Source organism: Leuresthes tenuis, unplaced genomic scaffold (assembly GCF_036924035.1).
Source record: "Leuresthes tenuis unplaced genomic scaffold, fLeuTen1.0.hap1 SCAF_23, whole genome shotgun sequence".
Lineage (NCBI taxonomy): Eukaryota > Metazoa > Chordata > Actinopteri > Atheriniformes > Atherinopsidae > Leuresthes > Leuresthes tenuis.
Window position 1 is genome coordinate 14,638,282 of NW_027325377.1, and position 27,099 is coordinate 14,665,380.

A 27,099-nucleotide genomic window follows, 5' to 3' on the forward strand; every position below is an offset into this window, starting at 1 on the left:
TAACATGTCAACAGAGATTAAACTAGTTTATTATTTTCAAAGAGGGAAAAAAAATTACGAAACAAAAGAGCAGTCATATTTTACACTAGTGATTATTATTAAATTTTTACAACCATTCAGTCTGCATAACATAAAGAAATAATTCTACATCTTTGTTTCTTTCGTATTTTTGGTACTCTGATTTATACATACAAATAACAAATACAGGAACTTTTTTTTCACAATGCATATAATCTGTGGGCAGGAAGAAAGTCTTTCAGGTGATCAAATGTGTCTGTGTGTGTGTGTGAGTGTGTGTGTGCGTGTGTGTGTGTGTATGTGAGTGAGTGTGGGCGCTTCAACACAAACCAATTGCCCGAGACCTATAGCACATCCAAAAATTAAAAAAAAAAAAAAAAGAGGAAAAAAAACAAACAAAAAAAAAGGAAGAGAGACGCCGGCGGCCGGAGCAGCCGACTCTCTGCAAACTTAATGCAACAAAATTCACGCAGGCAAAATCTGAGGCCTGCCCTTTCTCAAAAGTCTTTCCCTTCCCTTTTCTCTTCTCACCTCCTCGTCTTCCATTCTTTTCTTGCCTCCGGGACTTGGAGGAGTCTTCTCCTCTCGTCTCCTCTCCGGCGGCGAGTCTCTCCACCTGCTGCGACTCGTACCCTTCTCGTCATTAGCTGCCCTGGGGCATGTTTCCTTTTTTTTTGTCTTACTTAATTAAAAAGTCTTCATTAAATGTATTGTATTTCATACAATTTGTACAAATATATTCAGTCTCCCCGCATCTTCAGCAGAAGATGGAGAAGAAGAAGAAGTAGAAGAAGGAGGGGAGTGTGTGTGTGTTGGGGGGGGGGGGGGGGGGGGGGGGGGGGGAGGCTTCCTGTTAAACAGGTGAAAGGTGAAGAGGAGTGAGTTTAAGGGAGAGGGTGCCGTAAAAGTTCTTGTAATGTCTGTTTTGGTGGCATTGTGAGTGGAAAAATGGCTTTTTGTACACAAATGGAGCTCCTTATAATGTGGATCAGCTGGGAGGACAGCCTCAGTGTGGTGGCAGCGGAGGTGGCAGCATGGGGAGAAATGTTCTTTGTCTCCCGGGTTGGAGGAAAAATAATGAATTTTCCCCCTGGAGGTCAGTGCGCCACAGTCGAGTCAAGTCTGCAAAGCATTCACATCGCAGAGGTACACTTGGATTTTATAAAAAAAAAAATTAGAGACAACCGAGGGAAGAAAAGGAGTCTGTCACTGTTGCGCCCCGGTGACACAGGGAGAGCTTAGATCGAACCGAGGAGCAGTCTGTTTGTCTTTGTGGATGTGGAAGCAGGTCAGCAGAGGTACCGAAGGGTGCGGTGGTGGCGAGGCCGAGGGTTCGGGAGCGATGTGCCACAAGAGGGGAAGGGAGCTTTAACCCATGGCTGTGACCATACTGGAAGGGTGGTGGGGGGCAAAGGGGAGGCTTGAAGAGGGGTGCATGGGTGTGGGGGTGGTCAGCATGTGGCCGGAGTGCGAAAAGGGAGGGAAGGAGGTCATGTGGCGGGACAGGGCGGCCGGGCTGAACGAGCTGCTCTTGTCCATCAGGCTCTTGGAGAAGTCGTCCATGTTGTCTTGGGACTTTTTGCTCTTCTTGGACTTGCTGGACATCTTCCTGTTCCTGGTCTGGATGCCTTCCTTCTTCATGGTCAGAGGTCGGTTGATCTGCTCTCGAAAGGAGACAGAAAAGGTGGCAGATTAGTATTTTATCTTTGGGATCACTTTGATTCCACAATATAGAATTGTTGTTCAGTTTTATGGGGTTCTTTTGCAGCATAAAACCATTTATGAGCTCATTTTCATTAAGCAGCACAATAAGGAAGGAGCCCCAAGCGAGGAGTGCAACTATGTTTCAAAACAAATCTGAAAAATCCGGACTTATATGGACCTTTAAGTTTGGACAGACGTGTAATGGAAAAGAGACAAATCTGACCATCTCATCCCAAAACAGAAGATTGCTCATATATTTTCTTTGCGTGTGTGTATTTGAAATTGGATTTCTTTAAGATGGACTGTATATGAAGCTGTAGTCATGCCAGAAAGAAAAAAGAAAGATGAAGTGGGACGGCGGTAAGGAAGCGGACATAGAGAATGGTCTGGGAGCTAATGCGCAGACCACAGAGACACGTAGCCAGCCAAGTCCCTCTCTCCATCCTCCTCCACAACCTTGTGGCCATCTTTTGGCCAAAATGGCCCCATTTGCCATATTCCAGCATAGGTTTAGCCGGGAATGAGAGCAGGATGATGGAATTCAGGCTGTAGGCGGGTTGATGAGTGGAGGTGGTTCCTGATCCGTCTTCCCGGATAAATGGGAACTGGGATTTCTTCCTATAGCTCTCTGAAACTGTCTGAGACTTTGGCATTTTTTGCTGACTCTTTAAACAGAGTGGCCTCAATGATTAGCGGAGGACAGAGTTTCCTCCCACCCCCAGAGTGGTGTGGTTTCATTCTCTAAGCTGTGACTTCATATTGGGTAACTTTCTCCAGCTCTGGGGCACGCTACGCCCACCTAAAGTCAGTCAGGCCTGTGCTCTTTGATGCTGAGATGTCTCGCAGAGCAAGCCTTGAGCCTATGGCCTGCAGTCGGTCGTCGCCCCAGAACATCAAACAAAAGCCAAAGCAAAAGGTTTGAATCAGTGACCACCGCAGTATGCACAGAGCAGACTCTCACATCCTCCGCCAAGCATCAGCAGCTAAACCACCTGAAACCTCATCCCGCTCACAAAAGGTGTCAAAGTTTAGCACACTGTGCCCCACTCAGAAAACCCCAGATTACTCAAAGAAGCCCGTCTGTGATTTGGGTTTAAAACAACGTCATGTTTTGTGGCAAATTTTCTGTGTTAACAAATTTCTTATTTAAGCCAAAAGCTTATGGGACAGCAAAGTGCTTCCATCGGGTGTTTTGGGGACAGCAGTTGCACACGCAGGCCAGCAGGAACTCAGCTGAAGAATGTCTCTACAAGAAGATGTTTCAGTTTCAGAGGGGGCAAGCCCCAAAAGAAGTCTGCAAGTACCAAAAATAAACTAATTTGACAATTACACCGAGGTCGGGGTCAGTTCAAATGTTAATGCGTAACTGGGAAATATTATTCTTCTCTCCATTTAACCTTGGTCTGAATCTGATTCTGCAACGGCTAACTATCTGCCAAAAGTAACATGGGAAAATGATTTAACAGAGCGTGCTTGCGTGACAAGCAGGGCAGCAGAGAAGGATACTCTTCTCCTTCCATCTGTTGTCTGTATAAGGGGAGGGAAAAATTACCTACATGTGGCTGGAGAGCAGTTAGCCTGCTTATTATTATTATTAGTTTGAACCACAATGGCCGTTTGATTAAAAGTGACAGCTTTGTGCACAGGAGTGGAGAGAGAAGGAGAGATAAACGAGTCCCTGGGGTTTTCAGATTGAGAATGTGAAATGATGTGGTGAGGCACTAACCAACCCAAAACGAATCAGACGGATTGGTGGTCAGAGGGGGGACTCCAAGTCCCTGGTGCGTGCGGAACCAAAAGGCTAGAAATACCAAGAAAAAAAAACGGCCTGGAAATTAATCGAATTTTAATTAAGCCTCCTCCTTTAATATTCAAAAGCAAGGCGGCTGTGGGCTTAGTTCACTTAGGTCTTACACATTTTAGATTCGCACTTACTGCCAATAAATCATATTAATTCTGCAGTATTTGTTATCGCCGTGCCCCGGAAATTCTCTGCAGGGACAAGTCAGATAAAATATTCAGGGGAAGAGGGAGAGGTGCCCAGCAGGTCGTGATGAGGGAGAAGATGGAGCTGCACAAATGAATATTCAAGACGAGCCTCGGTGGGCTTTGCAAAGAGATCCTGGTGAAGGTTTGTTACTTACATTGTGCAGTTTAAAGTAGAGGCCGCAGGCGTTGCACACCGGGTCCCCGTTGGCGTTTCTCCGCCACAGCGTCGTCGTTGTCGTTTGACAGTTTGCGCATGACGTCCCTGCCCGCCTGGCTGCGGACTGCAGGCAAAAGGGAGAGGGAAAAACAGAGTCACGTGACCGCATAATGACCCAATCAACATGAAGATTCATTATGAGGCTGCAGACGTTCAGGGCTGCCATTTCTGCAGTCTAGAGGCCCTGTGGCACACCTTAAATGCGTGTTACATGAAATATATACAATTCAAGATCTTTTTTTTAAAAGTAGCTTGTGTAAACTGGCAGCCCTGTACACATGAGTCACATAAGCATCTTGCATGGCACCCCACTATACGTGTAAATGCAATAAAGAAAATGCCAATGCATTTTATTTTATTACACATTAAATTAGTTTACAGCAATTTACAGATAACAGCAAAAAAAAATCCAAAAACTGAAGGCTTTGATTGGACTGCATATACATTCTCCATCCCCACCCACTGGAATTCATTTCTGCATTCAGTGCAAGATGAAAATAGTTTGAAAATAAGGACAGAAATACCAAAAAACAGAGCTGCTTTCACTCGAGGTTAAAAATAGCGTCATAGAGCGCATACCTCCGAGAGAATAAATATTTACAGAAGACATAAAAGCAGTGCCTTGAAATGGGAGAGCTATTAAATCTGATTGAATTTCCTCTTAAAGTGCGTGTTTGTGTCACGAAGCCTTGTTTTAAATGTCGACATCCTGACGTAAAAACGATTGCAACGAAAAGAAAAGCAGCCTGTGTGGATTTTGGCATCAATTAAAGCTAGAAAACATATCTTATCTGAGTTATTTTTTTTTTCCAGAATGGGCATTGTAGATATAGAATATGAGTAGACGTTGCAGAGAAATGAACCACATGGCAATGGCTGCACGCCACTTGAAATACACGTGAAGACAGGAGGCGTTTGAGGCTGCTAACTTCATCCTCACACACTCGTGTTTCCCAGTGGATTTCAGCTGCCTCACAGCTCACTTTGCTGCAGTCGCTTGACATTGATGTTATAATCTCTAAAAACAATCAATAGACAGGTGACCGCAGAGGACGATCCAAACGTAAAGGACTACATTATCTCATGGAGGGATTTCCAATTATACACATGCGGTGGCCTAATAACCTCCTGCTGCTGTGTGCTGTGAATATCCAATCCGAATGGAGCCTTACTGGGTCCACATGATGCATGAATTATCACCTTTTTCACCGTGTCGATTCCTTCAAATTGATGCAACATTAAATCTTTTTTAAGGGCTTGTTTAAATACACATTTGCCCTATATTTAATAATAAAAGTAATACACGGTAAGTGCGGTGTTGTAATAAGGCATGTTATCAGTCCGGATCGTATCTTGGCCCCTAAATGCTTCTCCTGTTTTGTCACTCGTGTAAGATTTTCTGCAGCTCTTCCTGATCTTTGGGAACTCCATAAAATGGAGAAAAAAAAGTCTAAGTTCAGAAGTGTCAGCTACCCATACCTGACCATCCCCGTGTGTTTGAGCTGAGATTCTAACACTAAACAATCTGAAGTCGTGACTCTGTGCTGGCCTGGCCCGGGCTCCACCGCAGCCTTTATGTTTTGACTGGGGAAGCGGGCTGTGTTGTTGAAAGCGACTTATCTGCGCTGCTCAGATATCCGGCAGCCCTTTCCTGAGATGTCGGCTTTTTACATTAGAGGCAAGAAGTCCAGAGCAGAACTAGAACAGTGCTGGACGGCCATATTTGCCTCGAAAGATTTTTTTTTTTCTAACCCCCACCCCCACCCCCCAAAGACAGGGGAACTCCTCTAAAGCTAGAAATGCAGCTTTTGATGAGAGGGGCTGTCCCTGAAATAACTGCTAAGGAAAATAGCTCAAAATATCTAAAAGTTGCAAGAAATTACCTAAAAATGCAACCAGTTTTTTTTTTTTTTTTTTTGGTTTGGTTTTTCTTCTAACCAAAAAAAAAAGAGATCATAATATAGAGCTCACAACTGCAGCCACGCTTAAGCAAGCTGCCGCGCGAGCCCTTTGATGGAGGCATTTCATACGGAATCCTCTGTGAATCAATGACAATTTGAGCAAATAAAAGAATAGCATCGTCATTGCATATTTAAAAGAAAATAATAAATATAAACGGTGCAGTTTTTTTTTTTTTTTGCTTTTTTTTTTTTTTTTTTTTGCTTTTTTTTTTTTTTGCTATGGTAGTATCTGAAAACAGAGACCTGCACTTGTCGAGTCAATTTCCTGCAGCTAATAGGCCTACTTCTTCCTGGATAGGGGAAAAACAGAGAGAGAGACGGAAATGTCATCAACGGAGAAATGTGGAGGAGACGTACCAGCCGCCGCTTGGGCTTGATGAGAGGGCGATTCTGCCCGTTCATCTTGTGATAGAGTCCGCAGGCGTTACACAGATAGTGACCCGTACCGTCCCGCCTCCACAGCGGAGTCGACGTGGCCCCGCAGTTCACACACTCTCTACCTTCTGCAAGAACCAATAGCGACGACACACGCGCGCACACACACACGTACACACAAAACACGGAGACAAGAGTCCAGGTCAGTTGGCCCTTAAAGAATAAAAAAATTCAATAACAATAATAACAGTTTCTCGGTGCGTGTAAATAACGCTGGGAGGAAAAAGGTTAGTGTGTTTTCTTTTATGGCAGAATCTGCAGTACTCAGATTACAGCAAATACCAACAGTGATTAGTAATAATAACACTGATATTAGCAGTCACGTTGTGGCATTTGCACACACACTTATATACAGAACACACAGCTGTAGAGTCAAGGTCCACAAAAACCCAGAAAGAAAATTAAAAAAAATCCTCAAACTAGTGTCCCTGAACACATTTATTTCACACACTTTCTGCCAGTTAAAAAGAAATCAATCTAATCATTTCAAACATGGAATCTTCTCTCCCATCTGCTAGTTTATGACGACAAACAACAACAAGTGATAATCATGGTGATGGTGGTGTGATAACAGACAGGATCGCGTCTTAAAGAAAAAACAGGGTGTGTTCTTTGTTTTGAAGCGACTGAGGGGGCCGTTCGGTTCTGACTGGCACTTCTCTAGTGACACCGACAGGTGAGAGGCGCACCAACAACTTCGACGATGACAGGCACGGGGGGCCTGAAACCGAAACAAGGGAGCTTCAGTCTCACTCGGATTATTTGAAAGCAGATTCGCGCAGAGATTTTTTTTTTAGCAACACCGAGAGCCTTTTTTCTTTTATAATCAGCCACAGTTCCTCTTTTCACTTTAAAACACACACACACACACACACATTTCTGGACTTCTTCACAAACAGAGAAATACGCGTCGTTTAGATGTGTAACAAACACCTGGGAAAATGCATGCGTCCCTCTGTCTGTGTGTGTCTCTGTGTGTGTGTGTGTCTCCTTCTCTTTTGGCATGAGAAGAGTTTGCTGAAATCAAACAGGAACTGCGGCGGATCCCGTGCAAGCGAGTTCAGAAGAAACAAGCCTCTGCAGCGCAGACTGGCTGCTGCACGGCTCGACGCTTCGTGGTTATTGGTGGAGCGGGAATACTCTTCAAAATCGCGAAATATCTTTTAAAATGCACATTATCTCATCATGATCCTCGAATTAAAAGGGGAGAGAAAAGAACATCTTTATTTGCATTCTGATGCAGAATAATCCCGGTGATATGCATCGACTAATCCACTGTTTTCTATCCTCCCGTCAAAGGCGCAGATATTAATCTCATTTCTGCCTTTCAGCGGTGCCGCAATAACCTTTAAAATCATTACCCCCCCCTTCCCCCTCCTCCTCCCTCCTTTTAGAATGTACAAATATCTCTCCTCCCTCGGCGTTTCGTGCACTCTGCCACGGCGGCGGTTCACCCGCTTTATTCCCCGTGAATGAACGAGCAGCATCCGGTGCTCGAGCGCAGAGTAAACAATGCAACTGTGGCGCGCACTGGTCTGACAGTAATGGGATTATCTTAAACATATAAACGGGGCGACACAGCCCAGAGCGCTGGCTTCCCCTCTGTCTCTATGCCCCTATGTGTTGGTGTAGAAGAAGATGGGAATGGGGGGGTGGGGGTTGTAAAATGACCTAAATTCATCTCGACTTTAACTCGGAACCTCTTTGAATAATGATGATTTCAAATGTTTAAAAATTCACATTTTCAGATCAGTTTCAGCTATAAAATGCGTGGAACAAAATAGAAATCATCCTCTTTTTTTTTAGTTATATTTTCATTAATTCAAGGTAATAATAATAATAATAATAATAATAATAATAATAATAATAATAATAGTACTATTAATAGTAGTATTATTATGGGATGAAAGAGAAGGCTTTAAGGCATTTTAATGCGCCTGTTTAGAATTAGATTAAATTATTTGACCTGTTTGGCCTTTATCTTCAGAAGCAAAGCTGTTCATGTGAGGGATGAATATGTTGGTTGTTGGGCCTTTTTTAGATTTTTTAAATCTTTTTTTTTTTTAATCATTATTATTTTAGACAGTGAGGTTGAACATGGCTGATCATCAAGGCTGCAAATCTGGGGAATAGTGTTAGATCAAAAGGGAATGTAATAAAGCGCACGCCTACCTGAACAGGACCTTGTTTTTGGTCTTGTTTTGGAACCATAACTAGAAGATGACCCACCTATCAGGCTACTTGGTGGGAAGAGGCCTGGGCCGTATTCATAGGGTGGGTATGTGGCGATGGGGTGGTGGGCAGAGGCTGACCCTGCTCCGATTGACGCCACGCTCCGGCTGTGAGCTGATTCAAGTTTCATACTCTCGGCCAGGGTCACCTGGTACTTTATGCACTCTTTGTCCTCCTGCCGCCCGGAGCTGCTGGAGCCTGGGGTGGATATGCCCGGGTCGGGGGATACGTCTTTCGGAGGGGTCGGGGGAAACGTGAAGAGGTGCGGACTGGAGTGACCGGTGGACAGAGAGGTGGAGGAGGGGGGGTAGACGGACAGGCCGGCCGGGGAGCCGTGGTGCAGGGGGTTCTTGGGGAAGGGGCTCAGGTTCCAGGGAGAGCTGCTGTGGTGCGGAGCGATGCCTTTGCTCCCCTCCAGCCAGGGCAGAGAGCTGTGCAGTAATGAGGGACGGCACACCTGGCTACCTGAGAGGAAACAAAACAAGATCACAACCTGGCTTCAGAACCGCTGCGCCATTTAGGCCCAAAAATACAGGATTAAACACATTTATGCACAATTTACCAAATGAATTTAGTGACGTTTAATTTCTTATTTTCTTTATTACTAACATATATGACAATGTTTTGATCAGTGTTGGCCACTGAAAACACTTTCTTTTAAGATGTTGGAATCGTTTAAGTTTCACGGTGAGCTTTTTATTGACAGTGCACGTTCATAATGTTTCCTTTCAGCTTTCCTGTCGAACAGGCCTGGGTGCATCTATGTTGTAATTTAAAACCTTTTAAAGAAACTACGTCCTGATTGACTCTTCAGGAAGTTACAATATGGGAAACTCACCGCGCACAGCAAAGTGAAAACAAACTTTTGGCCATTAACCAAATATCCCAGGCGCATCTGTGACTTCTGTGCCAGCGCATCTATTTGTTTTAATCCGGCAGCAAACATTAGAGCACTCCAGTGAGCACAATTACGCACGGACTTTTGAAAAACTTATTTGACATATGAGTCAGCTCGTGTGTGTAAGGTTTATACGGGAACTCGCTGCAAAGTGAGCGGTTGACAGAAACCAAAAACACATCAAAGGTAAAAAACAAAACAAAACAAAAAAAACTTTACATATTCACGGCGCAGTTTCGCCAAGCCTCTTTTGGTTTTTAATAGAAAACGGGCCAAAACTGAAACCTGGTCGGGATCACAGCCCAAATAATTCCGACCGCAGCGGCAGTAATGGAGCCCTCGCTGCTGTCTGCAATTACGCACAGGCATCTAAAGAGGATAATGTGCACATTATTAAATAAAAGGCCTAAAGAGGCCGTTTACTTACTGTGTGGAGGAGGAGGGTACCTCTGGACGGCTCGGACAGAGTTTCCATAGTATGGAGAGACGTGGTTCCCCTGTCCATCGATATTAAAGAGTACATCCACATCTTCAGCGAGGGGATACTGCGAAGGGTCCATGTACGAGTGGCCGAGGCCCGGGTGATGTGAGCCGGGATGTTGCTCGTTCAACACCGCGGGATGATGGCTCATCCATCGTGGCTGATCCGTACTTACTTCCATCGCTTTGCTTTTAATTTTTATTCTTTAGCAACTGTTCATGTACGCCGAAGCAAAGCGGCACAAGTCAAAAGATAAGAAATAATCAGTCCCAAATCCGTTTGCGTTAAATCCACAGGTTCCGCGCTTGCTTCCGATCACCTGGAGACAAGAGAGAAGAATTTTATTGTCTTATTTTTCTCAACTGAGTTCGCATGCAGCGGCTTTACAGCAAGCGGGCGGCTCGCGCTTTTGGGGGATTGTGCCTCGGATCTGGAAAGAGAGATTTAAACACGAAACGTACCCCGCATTACACATGCAACGGAGCCGCTGTCACACAAAATAACGTCCAAAATGGAATCCGGTCCCACACAGAGTTCCTCAACTTCTTCCTCTTAGGTTGAAAAAAAAAAGTGAGTGTTTGAGCCCAGTTCAACAAGTAGTGCAGGGCTGGTGCGCGGCGGGCTGCTTGACTGCGCACTGACCAGCTCCAGCAAGTTCAACTCACTGATCAAATCTGTGTTTGTGCGCAGTTGTAGTCCTATCCATTAACTCCTTTCCCCTCTCTCTCTTTCTCTCTCTCCCTTGCTCTCTGTTCACCCTCTCGTGCTGTGTGGCTCGTGCTCACTCACCCTTGCTCATTCCCCTCTTGCTTTCTCTCTCTCCCTCTCTCTCCAGTTCTTCTTTTTTCCTTTCTTTTTTTTTTTTTTTTTTTTACAGTGAAGGCATTCTTTCAGGATGGCGCCAGGCAGCTCAATGCTTGCAGACAGCTGTGGCGCGACGCAACTTAAGGAGGGTCTGTCAGTGTCATCGGTTAAGGGGAGGGGCCTGCCCCTAATTGAGTATAACTTGGGCCAGAAGAGATGCAAAAGTGGTGCAAGATTTTCTTTTTCTTTTTTTCTTTTTTTATTAAACGATCTTAACAAAAAAGAAAGCGCATTCTCGAAATACTACTTGAAGATATTTTATCTTTAAAGGACTAAAATAAAAACAAAAACTGTCCTCTTGATTGTGCATCAGAACGTGAGGTGGAAAGTTGCTTATTTAGCATAAATCCATCTATATTGCCAAATATGTACATTCATATAAATAAACTGTTAATAAACATCGAAACATTAACATTCGAACCATTCAAAAATGCGCAGTGATAATAAAGATAAAATAATCCTTCTGACTCGATACTGCTTCTGTCGGGTAGGAGCACATTTGAGGGCAGGCACAGAGAGACGCCGCAGCAGAGCCTGTTGCTTCGAGCAAATGGCAGGTTGCGGGACATTTTATGCTCTTAAAATTGTGACAGTGCGTCCTCTCGCGGTGACAGGCACATTATTATAATGGCAGACCCAAATTGAGCCGATTTCCTCACCGCGAAGCGAGAGCGGGACAAGGACGACCTGGGTGACTGAGCCGCTAAAATCAAGCGAGATTTATTTATTCATTTCCCTCTCTTTTTTTTACATTTTTTTCTCCTAATGTGGGCTATTGTCAGTTCTCACCTCGCGCACTCGTTACATCTGTCCCGCAACCTCAACAGAGGAGCAACAGTGGGTGTTGTCAGGATTTCTGAGCATTAAATGTAACGCTGTAACACACACGGGGAGTTACGAAGCCCACCCACCCTATCTTCTGTTTTATCTCTTATTTCGCATAATCAATAAGAACCTGCAATTCAATGTGCGATTCTTCCTCTCCGAATAAGCGGCGGAGGTTCACGGAGTCACGCGTGCAGGACGCCGCGCGCCCCGAGCCGCCTCTCTGCGCCACGGACATGCATTTTCATATCCAAATCCCAGTTTTGTTTGTCCATATTAAACTTTCAGTTTGGCAGCAATAGTAAAGCCGGGTACGCGTGTGCGCGCGCCTGGTGGGGACTGCCTCGCCGACGCCGCTGGATGTGACGTCACCGCCGTGTAACGAGTCAGGAAATGAACCCTCACACAGTGGGTTGGTGGCGGGAGCGCGCACGCCCTTGCACCACGCAGGTATCAGAATTATCCCTGAGAGCTTTGTATCACGTTGGGGCACCACAGTCACGGACGTCACACTCACACAAAAGAAAAAAGATGCACGGGATCTACTGTCAGTCGCCTAATAAACACCAGGATCGTCAGTTTGTAAGGTCGCGCTCAGAAGTGCAGACTGTAAACAAGGCCTCTCCTTCAGATGGATGACTCCATTAATGCGCCTATTCCCAATTTCATTTTACTCTAAAGCCCTCTCTTTGATATGACGGTTGTTGCGGCAACCGTGGAAGCGCAGATTTGAGAGAGACTTGGCAAAGCGGGTGCATTTCTCCTTTCCAGGACATAGCCCCTGCCTGGAGAGGGAGACAGAAAGATGGGGGCGTCTCTTACACTGGCAAACCTGAGACTGAACTTGGATCCAAACTGCTGTAGCAGCCATTGTCAAGCTGTCAGCGGACCCGTGTAATTATCCCCTTGAAAAGTATCGCGGGAACCATTATCTGCAACGTGCACTTTATAGGTGCTCGAAGGCAGCACATGGTGGCAAATGTAGCCTTAAAAGGACGCTTTTTATATTTATTTTTTATTGTCTATTTGTTCGGGGTTTTTTTTACTTAGATTTATTGTAGCTCAAAGAACGAGACATAGATCCCACGACTCGATTCCCAAGCTTTGGTATCAATAAGGCTCGAGTTTATTCAGCACGGAATGAGGCTGACTCTCTTAAAAAAAAAAAAAAGTTGTCATTTATAATCCCAAACCGTCATCACGGAGGAAGAAATAGCGGCTTCAGCTTTTTTTTTCCTCTTCCAGTGTGTGTGGGAAAGTGTGTGTGTGTGTGTGTGTGTGAAAGTGTGCGCGTGCGCGTGAAAGTGTGAAAACACAGCCTCCAACCGTCTATTTATTTTTCTTTTTTTTAGGTTAAAGGCTTACAAATAGTAACGCGTCATAGGTTGATTCATAAGAAAGAGAAACAGGCGAGGGTCCAGCCGCTCTTTTGATGGCAGAGATAATTTCCGAGTGATTGTGTCAGCCAGCTGTGATTAAAATCAAGACATGGCACAGTTTCCTCACACACTGCGGCTGAGAATTTTAAGACGAGAACGGATTATTCTGTTGCCAGTGTGTGTGTGTGTGGGGGGGGGGGGGGATCAAATATTTTCAGATAACGTCTCACGAGCGTGTGTGTGTGTGTGTGTGTGTTTGCTTTGTCCCCTAACATCCTGTGTATGGCCTCATCAGGAACTGCAGTCATTGTTTTCCCTCATAAATAAAAGTTTCCTTCCGTCAGCTGATTAATCAGGTCACACAGATAAAATCACACAACAAGAATAATAATCATCCTAATAATGATAATAATAATAATAATACATCATGGGTTATAATAGTCACATGGCACCGCAGTTGATCATTTCTGAAAAATGCAAAAACAAGTAGAATCGCTTGTTTGGCACATTTTCTTCTCTCAGAGCAGCACATTTCCAGGAGATGCAATTGTATGAAAAATGAACGCGAGGTGTGGGTGTTTTGGGTATTCATTGAGGCCCGTTTCATCATTCGCTTTGATATCGTGGCTTCATAATGTGTCACACCGTTTTTTTTTTGTTGTTTTTTTTTATGCCCTCTTGCTTATTTCAAAACGCACAGACAGAGGAGCCGCGACCGATATCAAGCTCTCACCTCGACTAAAAAAAAGAAAGAAAGAACGCAGGAAAAAAGAAGAATGAAACAGGGACAGCTTCTAACAAACGGCACCACAGTTAGACTTTTCAAGAGCACGTTAATCGTGTTGCCAGGTGCTCAAACGGGGAGAGATTTTACTTGACAAAACGCTACATTTATACATTTAGAAACCGCTCTGGCGCCGCAGTTAATCTATATGGCGCATCACTGAGTCATTTGTCACCTTTCTTGTCTTTTCAAGAAAAAAGGGAGCTGCCACTCCGTCAGCATGTGAACCGACTCGGCTTCTTAGAACAAAACGAGGGCGTCCAGAACCGCGTGAAACTCGACAATAAGAACTGGGGTTCCTAGAATGATGTGAAATGAGAACAACAACAAAAAAAAAAAACAAAAGCCGTGAGACAGATCAGAATTATTCTTCGAGTGTTAAGAAAGCTCGTATTTTCTCGTCATTCTTCCACAATGAAAAAAAAAGACAAGAAAGAAAGAAAAAGCTGTTTTCAAGTTGACTGACATGGGACGCTTATCTGTGTCTCTATCGCTTCTCGCCAGACGCGCTGATGTAATCTGTCACTTGACGTACGGGGCCTTTTCACCTCTGTAGCCCCTGCGCCTCCAAGCACAAACACTCCTCCAGCATCTCAATCCTCTTTAAGGGCCAACTACTCATTTTTGGCTGAAATTTGAATGAGTCCACACGCACGAAACGGCCACAAAAAAAGCGAGCGAATACATCTCAAATGGAAGAAGGCTACCTGCTCGTCCCTCTTTTTGTCGAGCTCGAGGCCGGTGGTGGTTCTCCACTCAGGTTTGAATTATTTCTAAATAATAATAATAACAATTGTCTAATATCCGACGCAATGCTGCAGCCTGGCTATTTTGGACCAGCAGAAAAATAATAATTTGAAATAGCCTCTGGGATCGATACGAGGGCGCGCGGTGTCTCCGTCTGCTCCCTGCTCGTTGACAACCGTTGGAGCTCTTGTCCCGTGACAGTGCGCGCGCGATGCCCCTTAATTTGGCAGCCTAATCATTCTAACAGCGACATTCTCCCCGCCATATCAACACATATCGACCAAAGACGAAGATGGAGGAAACTAATAACGGCGAGAGAAGCCGCAGCCTCAGCAACTCCCTTTTTTTCCCCTTCAATGACCCGCCGGCAAGGTAATCAGATCAATTTCACGGCTTGTATGGGATTCTGCTTTCTACCACCAACCTGAGCGGTGGGTAATAGGTCGTTAAAACGCCCTCATCTTATCTATTTGGGGTCGTTTTGGGGGGTAGGTGGCTTTATATTTGACGAAAAAGGCTAGTTTTGGGGGTATTTTTTTTTTCTTTTTACGTCAGGCACGCACAAAGCGAGAGAGGCAACACGAGCATCGCTAATTATCACCAAAGCAAATAGCCTATGCGTTAAAAAAAAAAAACACAACAACAAAAGAGCAGGTTTGGGTCAACAACAAACACACACACACAGGCAACAATGGCGGTCGTTATGGATGCTGTAGCCGCTGCTGTCAACACGACGGGCTTTTTAAAGAAAAAAATAAAATAAAGCAGACAGAAAAAGATTTAGGCAAGTGCCCGCAGCCGAACGTGTCCAGCTTCGCCGAACTCCAGTCGAAGAGAGGGGGTGTGGAGGGGGGAGAGAGCTCATTTAGCCTGCTCGTGTTTTTCGTTTCTACTCCATTTATTTTTACGCCGAAGCCGCCGCGCGGACCCGAAAGTTTCCCCCGATCGTTCGCACTCGAGCAACATCAGTGAGCCCCACAAAAATTCAGAGAGAGAGAGAGAGAGAGAAAGAGGCAGGAGGCAGCCGGCTGGACCCGGCGTCCGGGATGCAGCCCGGGCTTCACAGAGCGAAAGCTGAACATTTACTGACCTGTGCAGCGGACGATGGACGGGCGGAGGCGTTTTTTCTGCAGATGTGAAGAAAGAGTGACATAAAGGTGGAGGCGCCGGTGGCATTTAGAGACAGGCAGAGAGAAAGGCAGAGAGTGAGAGCTGCGGACTGGAAGGGGGGGAAATACACACACACACACACAAGCGCGCACACACACTCTCACAGTGGTGCTCGGTGGTGGTGGTGGTGATGGTGCGCGCCCGCCCGCCCTCGGTCAAGGCGAGGAGAAACAGGCGCGCTCACAGGCTACCATACGGGCCAACCAAAGGCGGCCTCTTACTTACTGTACTGTCAGCTCTTCCGGGTCTGAACAGAAAGCGACTAAAGGCAACACAAGCCAATGGGAGCAGGCCTAAATTATAGTCAACATATGCAAGTAATGCAATCATTTTGATCTTAGTTAGTCATTGTGTTCGGTTACATTTTAAAGACTGGGCCTATACCAAATTATTATGTGAATATCTGATCATTTTAGAGATAAAACTTGATCATAACGCTGCAGGGGACACCTGCTGCTGACTAAAAGCAGTGTAAATGCTGTCTATTTAAGTTAATCGACAAGTTGCCTTAAACATGAGCATAAGTCTTTGAAAAAAGGGGGGAGGGGGGGGTGATGATTTAATTGTGGATATTTCTATGGGAAAACTGTGATCTGTGTTGCTACTGAGCCGCGCACCCTTCAGGAAGGCGCACGGGCGCATCATCCGTGGCTCGTTTTGCAGCCTGCTGTTCACCGCAGAGCGAAAGCTCTCACGGTGACAGAGAATGTTGCGCGTCCTCCTTTTGTGTTTGGAAGAGGAGCCCTTATTCTCTCCTCTGCCACAAAAGGACAGATGAAGCCATATAGCTGGTGATCAAGAGCAAAGACGCGCGCCAGACTCCACAGCAAATTAGAGCTGCCTTAAAAAAAAAAGAAAGGAAAGGAAAGGAAAAAACAAAACACACATGTACACAAACAAATCTGAAATCTCTAACCCGTGTGATAATGTGATCTCAGCTATACCCATTGGGGTCTGCTGGTGGGGGGGTGAGAGGGGGTTAGCTGTGGAACCTGCAAAGCTCCACATACATCCCACCGCTAACCCGTAGCATATATAGAGAGGCCTGCTAGCCCGCTTATTGACACCATGGTTGATTGAAAGGAGCACCAAGCAAATCCGATCCTTCTCTCTGTGAAATGCACTGAGGAGTGGAGAGGAGGGAGAAGAAGAGGGAGGATGCTGCAGGCTCGGCATCTCTCGTGTGGCGCCGCGACTCTTTGAAGGAGAATGTAAACTGATCACACCCAAATTTATCTTTGGGGAAGGAATTCAATTAAGGTAATAAATTGAAGATAATTGGCACAAACCGCGTTGGATGAACTTGCGAGTGCGACCACATGCCAAATACGTCTCTCTCTCTCTTTTTTTCCCAATTTTTTTTATTTGTTTAGATAGAAAAAACGATGAATTATTCAATATTTTCCACGTGTGAGCGGAGCTTTTCATTTAGGGAATTAGTATTTCAGTAAATAGAATGACAAAATAACACATCCAGATCGTAATGATTTATTAATCTGCTGTTGATGTAAATAAAGTGCTTATTCTGAGGAGGGGGGGATTATTAGCCCTTCGTTTTGAATGCAAAGGTGAAGCTGTGATGAATGCGCGCACTGATGGATTTGATATAATGAGGGGGGGTGGGGGGGTATGCTTAAAGCATATTAAAGGTGTAAGAAAAAGATTAATCACGGGGGTGGGGAGGCGGGAATCAATTTTGACTTGTTTGGTCTGGATACAGAAAACGAAGGAGGGATGAATTTTTCATTTGGAACCATCTTTGAAAGTAGGAGTCAGTCCTTAATTAACTGGAAACTGGAAACGCCCGATGCCGTTTACTTTTTTGGGCTTTACTTTGCGTCATGGGTCACGCAATTGTCACGTTAAGGTGCTAAAGTCGCTGCGTTGTTGTTCTCCAGGATCCGGCCTATAATCGTGACGGCCAAGTCCAAAGTCACGCTGCACTTCACCGTCCCACCCCACCCTCTCTTCTCCTCTGCTCTTGCATGCGCACACTGCTGTGAAATCGCGTGATTAACGTAGAATTCGACGTGACAGCAGAAAGCTGACAAACAGCTAAGCACAAACCCTCCGGTAGGCATCGGGCCACAATAACCGGCGGAGCCTGCGCACTTGCGGCCTTTTCTCCCATCAGTTCCACCACAGCCAGTTGATATTTAGAATCGAACTGGCAGCCATATATGTGTCTAAATCAGATGTACATATATATATATATATATATACATCTGATTTATACGTATCACCTTTTTTTTGCAGATTCAGCTGCAAAGCATCCAGTGTAGCAACGTTTTTTTTTTAAAAACCTCTGTAACCCGCCCCATGCACCGTGGCGTTTCTAGTAAATCATTTAGGTTCACCCGCTTTTATAGCCTCCCAGTGAAGCCTAAATTTTATTAGCCACTTCCCCACTCCTAATGTGAAATAAATGCTGCAGTTTGTACGCCCCCCCCCCCCCCCCCACCTCACACCACCCCCTTTTCCCCCCTCCCCGCCTACACGATTCTTCGCTGTAAATGCCGAATAAGATGACCTTAATTTGAGACAAAACACCACCAAAAAAAAAATGTATGGGCCACGTATTATCTATTTACTTATTTATTCCGTCAATGTGTTTTATTATCCTCGTCCTGTGCACCCTCCGAGCGTTAAGCCAACGGGCGTGCACACGCGTGTGCGCGCACGTATGTGTATGTGTGTGTTTGTTGTTTTTTTTTCCTTTTTTTTTTTTTTTTTTTACGGCAGCTTCTCCCTGCGATTTTATTTTAAAATATTAGGCCGAGGTGGGGAGAATTATAAACGACTCTGCTCTTATCTGCTCCCTTCACGTATCCAGGATCACAGAAGCTGATTAAGAAAGAAGTCACAGCCAACGCTGGATTCATAATGATTTGGAATAATGAATCCTTATCTCCCCTCTGCAGATTATCAGCCTTTCAGCTCGCCATGTTTTGTTACATGGGATAATTTATTGCATCTAATACATCACAATGAATCTGATGGGGGAAAGTGATGGCCATGTTAGGAGAGAGAGAGAGAGAGAGAGAGAGAGAGAGGCTGCTTTTTTTCTTCTTTTTTTTTTATCCTGGGGCAATGAAATGCCTTTACGATTTTTAATTGGTAAAATATAAGGGGGATCTGATAAAAAAAAAAAAGAAGAAGGAGAAAAAATAGAAGCACAGAGGTATAATCTTGCCTGCTAGTGTTCCAAGCAGCACTCTGCACCATAATTAGTGTGTCAATTTCAACCTGAAATTAACAACATCGACCTGCCATCTCCGCTTGCGCCGGTGGAGTCAGCGAGATCCTAATTTCGCATGATTTATTTTTCACCAAGAGGAGATAATTAATCATAAACACTGCAAAACAGCGCGGCAAAGTGGAGATAACAAAAAAAAAAAAAAAAATATTTGCATCTAAAAAGATTCGATGGAGCTAATTCGTTTTGGGGGTTTTTTCTTCCTTTTTCCGCCCTCCCGTCCCACCTGATCTGGCCACGGCTGCGGTTTCTCCACGAGCACGTCCAAACGCTCTTTAATTTTCCGTGATTAATCTTTGGGTGGCGATGTGTCATTAATCACTACATAAGATGGTGGGGACTAGTTGTAAATAGCGGCCACAGCGTGGGGAGCTGTAATTGTTGGACTGTGGGTGTGTAGCATCATCGCGCGCGGTGGGACGCGTGCCACCCCCCCCCCCCCCTTTTTTTTCTTCTTTTTTTTTTCTTCCTTCTTTCCAAGTGGGTGTGGGAGGTGTAGTCTGGTCTGAAATCCACAGGGATGTAGCGTGCAGAAGCCAGGTATATAGCTGTAATAATAATAATAATAATAGCTATAATATAGAGATTTATTGTTATTGGATAATCAGCCTTTGTTTGGAAGTGATCATTGGCGCGCTGCCAGAGCAGCTTTGAGTTTTTTGGATGGCGCTATGTTTAAACTCGGGCGTGCGCGCCGTGCCAGGATAAATTTGCATTTTATTTGCAGCTGTAATTAGCTGATCAGCATCTCTCTGTCTCCTCCTCTGTCCATGTTTCTTCTCATTATGATTTTGCAGCCTCTTTCACCCCAATTCCTCATATCCCAATGTCCTGGCAGCGCCACCAGATGTTTATCGGTTTTATACCCAGGGACGCATGCCATGTCAAACAAACCGAGGATGGACACTTACAGGCGGCTGCCAGGCAAGCCTCCATGCACCCCCCCTCCCTCCCCGCCTCCACCTCGTCCTCCTCTTCCTCCTCTTTCCTGGCTGAGCAGAATAATCCTGGACTGGTTGGCCACTGGGACTCCAGTGAGGATTTCATATGAAAGGAGTTTAAAAAAAACAGCCAGATCACCCTGGTTGTTGCTTAAAGGGAGTCTCCAAAATAGCCCCAATTTTATTCAGCCAGTGAAAGACAAATCTTAATCTATTGTCAGTATAGAAATGGGCCATATACTGGCTGATGGGAGGCTGCGATGCCCAGATATCCAAGATAGAGATGTGGAGATGAGCTTTAATGAGATGCAAGGCTGGGGAGTTGGGGGACAAACATCCATTCAGGAGTCCTCCCAGGAGAGATCAGCACAATGCAACCTGCCTGTTATCTACAGGGGAATGTACTCCCTCTTTAATGAACAGTCGTTTATTAAAAACACACACTCTTTTAACCTCATAATTGAAAAAGGCTTCGCAGGGAGCCCCCTCGACCCCCCACATTGCAGCTGCACTGCTCCGCTGCAGAGGACGCATACAGTAGCTATCTCCATGTAGATCATCTGTGCTGCAACAATCACAACAGGGTTTCGCAGAGCTCCTCCCCCCCCCCCCCAGTTTGGCCTATGATATACAAATATTTACCCACTGATAAGGAACCGCAACGATAGCAGATCGCCTCCTATTCCACTGCGCCAGGACTCTTTGTCAGCGCAGTCTCAGCAATTACAAAATATTTTCCCTCTCTCTTCCTCTTCTCACTCTCTAAACTTCTCTGTTGCTTTTAATTCGTTATTAGGGGGCTCCCATAAGCCGCTTTAGTCAATGACTGTTTGTGGGGTTGTGGAAAGAAAGCAGGGGAGGATAGGAAGGGGGGAGGGAGGGGGGTAGGGGGGGGAATGAATGAAAGACTGGCTTTCCTCGCAATCCACGGAACAAATAGCTAACATTTAACGTTTACACCCTGCCTGGCGACTCACTGGCGCTGCGGGGCCGAGCCGAGCCGGGCTAAAGTGTCCCGAAAGCCTTTGGAGGGGTGTAAGTCCCCGGCTATCGGGTTCTCCATATCCCCCCTTTAAATGACTGTCAAAGAGGTAAATATCGAATTGCATGGGGTCCCGGTCTCCCCGCCCTCTCTGGCTCTCTGAGCGCTCCCTGCCAGCCTGGCACCAGTAATGCGTTACTGTAACGTGATTAGCGACTCCTCCGCGAGCAGGCAGGGATTTCCAGAGAAATTCGCTCTTTATTTTACACTTGCAAATGCCGCAAAATCATCATCGGAGCTGAGAGGTCATATAAGGCAAATTAGAGAAACGAAAACTACCTGGAGATGGGTGACTCTTAATGATGGTCTGTTGTTCCTTGACTAATAGTTCACCCTGTCAGTCATCAGCAGGCGAAAACTGATACATGTAGAGACTTTGCAGCACCATTTGATGAACTTCGGGGCTATTTGAAACATAAGAAGGGCCTATTAAGTGCAAGAAAATAAAAGCCTCGGGAAAAGAGATTCGAGGAGCAATTAAAATGTAAGTTTTGGATGAATATTAACTGATGTGAGGATGCGGTTGATTTGTTTTCATGCTGCTAGTGGTTTCTTATTACAAGAGTTTGGATGAGATGTCGATCACCCCTGTATTAAATTTATAGATCACGCTTAAAGGCTGAAGAACATGATATTTCAAAAGAAAATTATATCATTGGCCTTTTGATTAGTTTCATCTATTAAGAACAGGAGCAAAAAAGTTCAATTTTGGCTTAATAAAATGTGTAAATGTTAAAAAACAAAAAGAAACCAATAAAATACTTTAAAAAAAGTCCAATAACACAAACTGTGACTGATGTTAGTTTAGTTAACAGCACTTGTGCACAACTTTGTGCAGAACCAGTCTGAGGAGTTTGGAAAAAGTTGAGCCACATTTTATTCATTCACTTTCCATGCTGTGAATCAGCTGATTCACATCCACAGAGGACAAATCTTAGAGAAATAGGTCCAAAGTGGAAGATGTTGTCAGTGATATGCAGGCAAACCAAAAAAAAAAAAAAGACAAGGAAATATTTTCCTACTTTATGACAAAGATTATTAAGATTGTAAAAAAGAGGATAAAATGCATCTCATTATAGGCACAGCATCACTTTAATGTAGCAGTTCTTATGGAGATGGAACGCTGCAATGCTACCAGGTGCATGAATCATGTGTTTACAGCACAGAATGCATCATATGTGCTACTGTACAGGCCATAATATCTTACATTAGACGTACAGCATTATTTTCCTCATTGAAATTTTCAGGAAAACAGTTGGTGGAGAGCTGCCCCCCAAAAAAACAACAAATAAATAAAGTAAAAGATAAAAACTTTATTCATTTTTTTTGTTTGTTTCAGGATCCAAATAAACACAACCAAAAATGTACAGTGAAGATCTGAATGTGGATTTAATCTGAGGAGGTAAATCCAAACTGAAATGTTTAAAACCACTTTTTTTAACATTGACTACCTTCAACTACACTCCAAAGTTTCCCAGATTAGACACTCAGTCGTGTTTGAAAACGGCACATCCTTTTTAACAGCGTATAGCCTTATCTACAAGAGGCCTATGCATTGTCATTAATCTTCACCGGGCTAATTAAATTAATCCATCGCCTCTCGGCACTAGAATATAACGACCACCACTAAATCTGCAGCAGGATAACGAGTTTGTTTTTAAATGAGAAGAATTCCAAAGCTTTAATAGCTTGCAAAAAGCACCATTATCAGTTTAATTTATTTTACTTTCAAACGGATGCTCCCAAACAGAAATGCACCTTTGAGTTTTCAGATTTGCTCTTTTTTTTCTTTTTTCCAGTGAACGGGAGGAGGTTGGAGAGTTGTGGTTTTGATTGACAGTCCGTCCGCAGGATCATGTTTAATCCCTGCCTCTCTCGAGCCTGTTCAGAACTCATTTCTCCACCGCGAGATGGGGGACTCAGATGGTTGCCGAGGCAACGGCGATAGTGCTAAGCCATTTCCATTTTCTGCGAATGAGGGAGGGGGGGGGGGGACATTTGCAACAGAGGTCGTCACAAAGTCATTCACAAACACAGCGGAGGGGCCCCAGTCCTCAGAAGGAAACAGAATACACGTTACTTCCTCAGAAGTACAGCTTTCATCCTTTACTCATCAGGAAACGTCGCTCTGGGCCGTTACCTGTTACTTCAGAGGTAGTAGCAGATTGTTTAGGTACTGAAATAGAAGAAGGAATATCACTCACTCAAAAGAGCCGGTTGCAAGTTCTGTATATACTTTGGAGAAGCAGTAACTGAGCTAAATTCACCTCCAAGACCAAAAAATGGTACTCGATTTTCTTCAGTGACCTTTTGGTCATCGTTACTATGTGTAAGATGCATATTTCCTGTCATAGTTGTTGAGAGAGAACTCATTTTATTGTCATCTATGTAAAAAAAAGATCTATAAAAAAAACTATATAAACTCTTTATGTTCTGTGTTGTTTATGATTGTTTTTTTCATTGTAACTAAACCTGTTAAATATACAATATATCCTTCTAAAATGCAGTGAAATACATATAAAAGTGCATCCAGAACTCCCCGCCCCCCCCCCCCCCCCCATCCCACACACTCACATCCTTACAAATTAAAGCTCCATGAAAATGTACTTTAAAAGTATTACAAGTTAAATATATATCATTTCATATCAGATTGTCATGATTTCTGCCTTAATGTGAGCTACTTGTTAACTAATTTGCAGATCATTGTTTTCTGTTTTTTAAAAATTCTGAGAACAGACAGGAATCCATTTACATGAGCTGTAAATGTGATCATCAAAGCCAATTTTCTGTAAACCCGCGGGAAGTGAATTTCCTACATGCAGCACATGTTAGACGTGAACTCGATGGGCTTTAGATTGACATGATACAGAAATATGAACGAAACCTAAACAAAACTAATAAGTCAAAGTAGAAGTGAAATACAGATAGTATGGTATGCATTCAACACCAGGCGTACACTACAAACAATTCTGCAATAACACCCCCAAACACATCGACAGAATCAAGAAGCACAGTACAAACTGTTGGTGAAAGATCTTCAAAAATATCATATTTAATATTCTTTGTGTGCTAACAATCATAAATACTTAGAGTAAACCGTAAGCAGTCACTCAAGCTATCAACTTAACTATCCACACTCATATAAACATGTCATTTCAGCGTTTTGAGATTTGTTTAAACTGTTCACATCTTGAATGTTGGTAATAAGTTCAATAATGTAGGTGGATGGGTTAATTCAGCACAATATGGAAGCTCCCGGTGGATAGACTTCTTGTTTTCGCAATTTGTTCACGTCCCTCGCTCTATAAAGCAGAACAGTTTTTGTTTACATTACGTTTTAAAATGTACAATCTCCCCTCGGAGTACTTATTTCTCTTAATAATTGAGTTGAGGACTGAAAATGGTAGTTTTCAATTCCCAAATGAGCAGTTATTCAAAACTAAAAGAAAGGAAAGGTTTGAGGTGACACAATCGGAGTGTATCAACACGTTGTATCAAAGCTCTTAAAGGTTCTTTGTGCAGGAAACAAAATAGAAAAGGGAGAAACTTGGATGTCACGGGGTTAGACATGGCATAGGTGACACACCTAGGCTTAATACATTTTCCTTGCGTTCTTTGTGTTTCCACAGAAAAGCCAGTGCAGAGCATCATCAGCACCCAGTCACGACGTCCACAAGAAGATGAAGGTGAGCCAGCCTTTCTGATCAAAGCGCCCGTCTATAAAGCTTGAGGCTGGCCTTCCTAGGTGCGTATGTTGCCTTTATTCTGAAGGCACACATGCATACACACACATCTTCCTCACCCTGACAACAGTCAGAATTGCCTTTGCTTTCAATCGGGCTGCTAAAAAAAAAAAAAAACGCTGCCATCTTTCTGTTTGGCATTTTAAATCAACAGTCTGCTTCACCTGCATGTGGAAAGCTGCACCCGTCTCCCCGGGGTGCTGCTTACACACGACCAGGTTGACGGTGTCAGTGTACCGTCGGGGTGTTAATGCACTGCTTGTTAGTTTTAATTAAGTAGCCTTTAGCCAAGTGATCAGTGAGATCAAGGCAGTTTAAATAAGCACCACAGGTGCAGCAAACTGCAGGCGAGAGCGCTGGCTCCAGCTCTGCTCTCTTCCCCCGTCACCTGGCCTCATTAATTCCAGACATCTTTGCCTTTCGGTTGACACGACGCCACATCTGTCAGAATGTAGCCCACTCTCTCACTCAGCCCTGGCATCACTGGTCTCAATTTTATTTCTCAAGCAACCAACTTTCTTACCAAGCAGAGAGCCACAGGCATCTGCAGAGTGTATTTGGTCTGTGTATACATGATAAAGAGGTAAGTTAGGTGAAGGACAACAATCTGGTTGAGGAGCCTGATCAGGAGGAATAATGATAATAAGGCTAATAAGGTATCTCTCTCCAGCACATTGTTGTAGAGTTTGCATGTCGCCTATGAGGCTGCTTAAATTAAGCCACATCCAGCAGGTCTTTTTTTTTTTTTTGATACACTGAATATGCAAACATATTTGACAATGAGTAATGTAATTGCAGATGATGCTTTAGGCCTGTCTTTTTTTTTCCAATTTTTTAAACCTTTCAGAATATTCAAACTGCCCTCCTTTCACATCACATCCCTAACAGCTTTTGAAAAGCTGATGTTAAAAAAAAAAAAGAAGACGAAGAAGAAGAAGAAGAATTGATAAAGGAGAGAGAAGATCCACAGGCGGCGGAGATAGAACAGTTGCTCGCAGGCTGAAGACATTCCAACGCAGTCAACACATCTGATGAAAGGTCGGGATATTGTTTCAAAAATGAGCAGAATTAAACTATGCGTTCGAGATTTAAACTTTTAAAAGAACTGCTGGCGATTCACTTTGACTTTTTGAAAAACTGGAGTGTTTTTATTAAATTAGCCTGTTGTCATTTTCATGTCATTGTAGTTTTTTTTAATGACTCTATGCCTACACCACTTATGCCCCTCCTAAATAGCCTCGATGGAAATGTGCTTTCAAATCACAGCATTGTGTGAAAATAGCATGCCACTTGCAGGCCTGTTTGGACAATAATTTATACACAATTCAAGCTTTCTGTGAGTACTTTTAATGGTGTTAAAGGACAGGGTAAAAGTTCAGGGTGGGCTGTTATTCGGAGCTGTGGTTTCGAACACGGAGGGCTCCAAAGGTCACAGTGAGTGCATAAGGTTTTTACTGCTGAGGTTGTTGGGATGTGCCCATGTACAAAATCACAACACATTTATTGGATTGTCAAAAATCTGTGCGAGGACAAAGTGCGTCAAACACTGCTGTAGTACATATGATAGCTTTAAGTGGGCCAGTGCATTTCATGAATTTGTGGGAAAAATCGAATAATTCTCGAAAGCAACCGTGCAAGTAGCACAAATAATGGATAGATTCAGACACTGCGATTAACTACAGTAGGATGCAGGGTCATGAATCAAACATCTTCCTGCTTGCTTCACGCTGACTCTGTGCCAAAGAAACACATACAGAAACATTTGGATTATGAAAGGACACGTAGTTGCCCACATAATGGCCAAACACACAGTTTCAGATTATTATCAGGGCCAAATCAAACAACTTTTAGGACAAATAGTCACCTGCTCCCCATGACAGCAAAATCTCTCTCCTGCTACAGTAACACCTCAGTCACCTTCATGGGAAGTGCCAGCGAAGGGGGTAAGGGGCACTGTACCTACACCTAGCATTGCTTCAGCACTCACAACTTCCTGTTATTTACTTTTCTTTTCAAAATTTGTGAATACTATAATCACCAATTTGAAAAACGAACACATTAGTAAAAAGAAAATGTTGTTTTTCAGCCACAGAAAAATAAAGTCAACAAACGCGTTTAAGATCTCACAAATCGGTGTAGCATATTTTGAACTTTTGACCTTACTTTTACTTCCTAGTAGCCAAAGCTTTGGTGAAGTCAGTGAATCACCTCTGAAACTGATGACTTTTTACTCCATAAACGTCCATGCCTGGAGACTCTGTCACAGCTTGGAAATGAAAGCGATTGTGAACACAATAGGGCCTCAACGTTTCTGTCACTTACAAAGCCATACAAAGACGCATTAATAGACTCGTACAAACTGATCTGCATATCACTGACGCTTCCCGTGACAACAGCAAGCTGTGAGCGTGGC

General features: G+C 44.0%; 1 protein-coding gene and 1 long non-coding RNA gene across 9 annotated transcripts; one reads left to right on the top strand and one right to left on the bottom strand.

The window, feature by feature from the left end:
• On the bottom strand, positions 1-15,730 carry gata3 (GATA binding protein 3). Of its 8 annotated transcripts, none has more exons than XM_072377474.1 (7): positions 10,397-10,750; positions 9,882-10,254; positions 8,554-9,021; positions 6,336-6,392; positions 6,133-6,179; positions 3,867-3,992; positions 1-1,677 (listed from the first exon to the last, which is right to left on the bottom strand). In XM_072377474.1, the coding sequence occupies exons 2-7, from the start codon at positions 10,114-10,116 to the stop codon at positions 1,387-1,389; spliced, it is 1,224 nt and encodes a 407-aa protein (XP_072233575.1). In that variant the 5' UTR covers positions 10,117-10,254; positions 10,397-10,750; the 3' UTR covers positions 1-1,386. The 8 variants fall into 8 exon arrangements, with proteins under 8 accessions (XP_072233575.1, XP_072233572.1, XP_072233571.1 ...); XM_072377471.1 differs by having other exon boundaries at positions 8,497-9,021; XM_072377470.1 differs by lacking the exons at positions 6,133-6,179; positions 10,397-10,750 and adding an exon at positions 15,625-15,730 and having other exon boundaries at positions 6,247-6,392; positions 8,497-9,021.
• LOC140282893 (uncharacterized) lies at positions 14,701-25,820 on the top strand. The gene is made up of 3 exons (XR_011909956.1): positions 14,701-14,906; positions 24,573-24,688; positions 25,534-25,820. It is a non-coding gene; the product is annotated as an uncharacterized lncRNA (long non-coding RNA).
• The last annotated feature ends 1,279 nt before the right edge of the window (positions 25,821-27,099 follow it).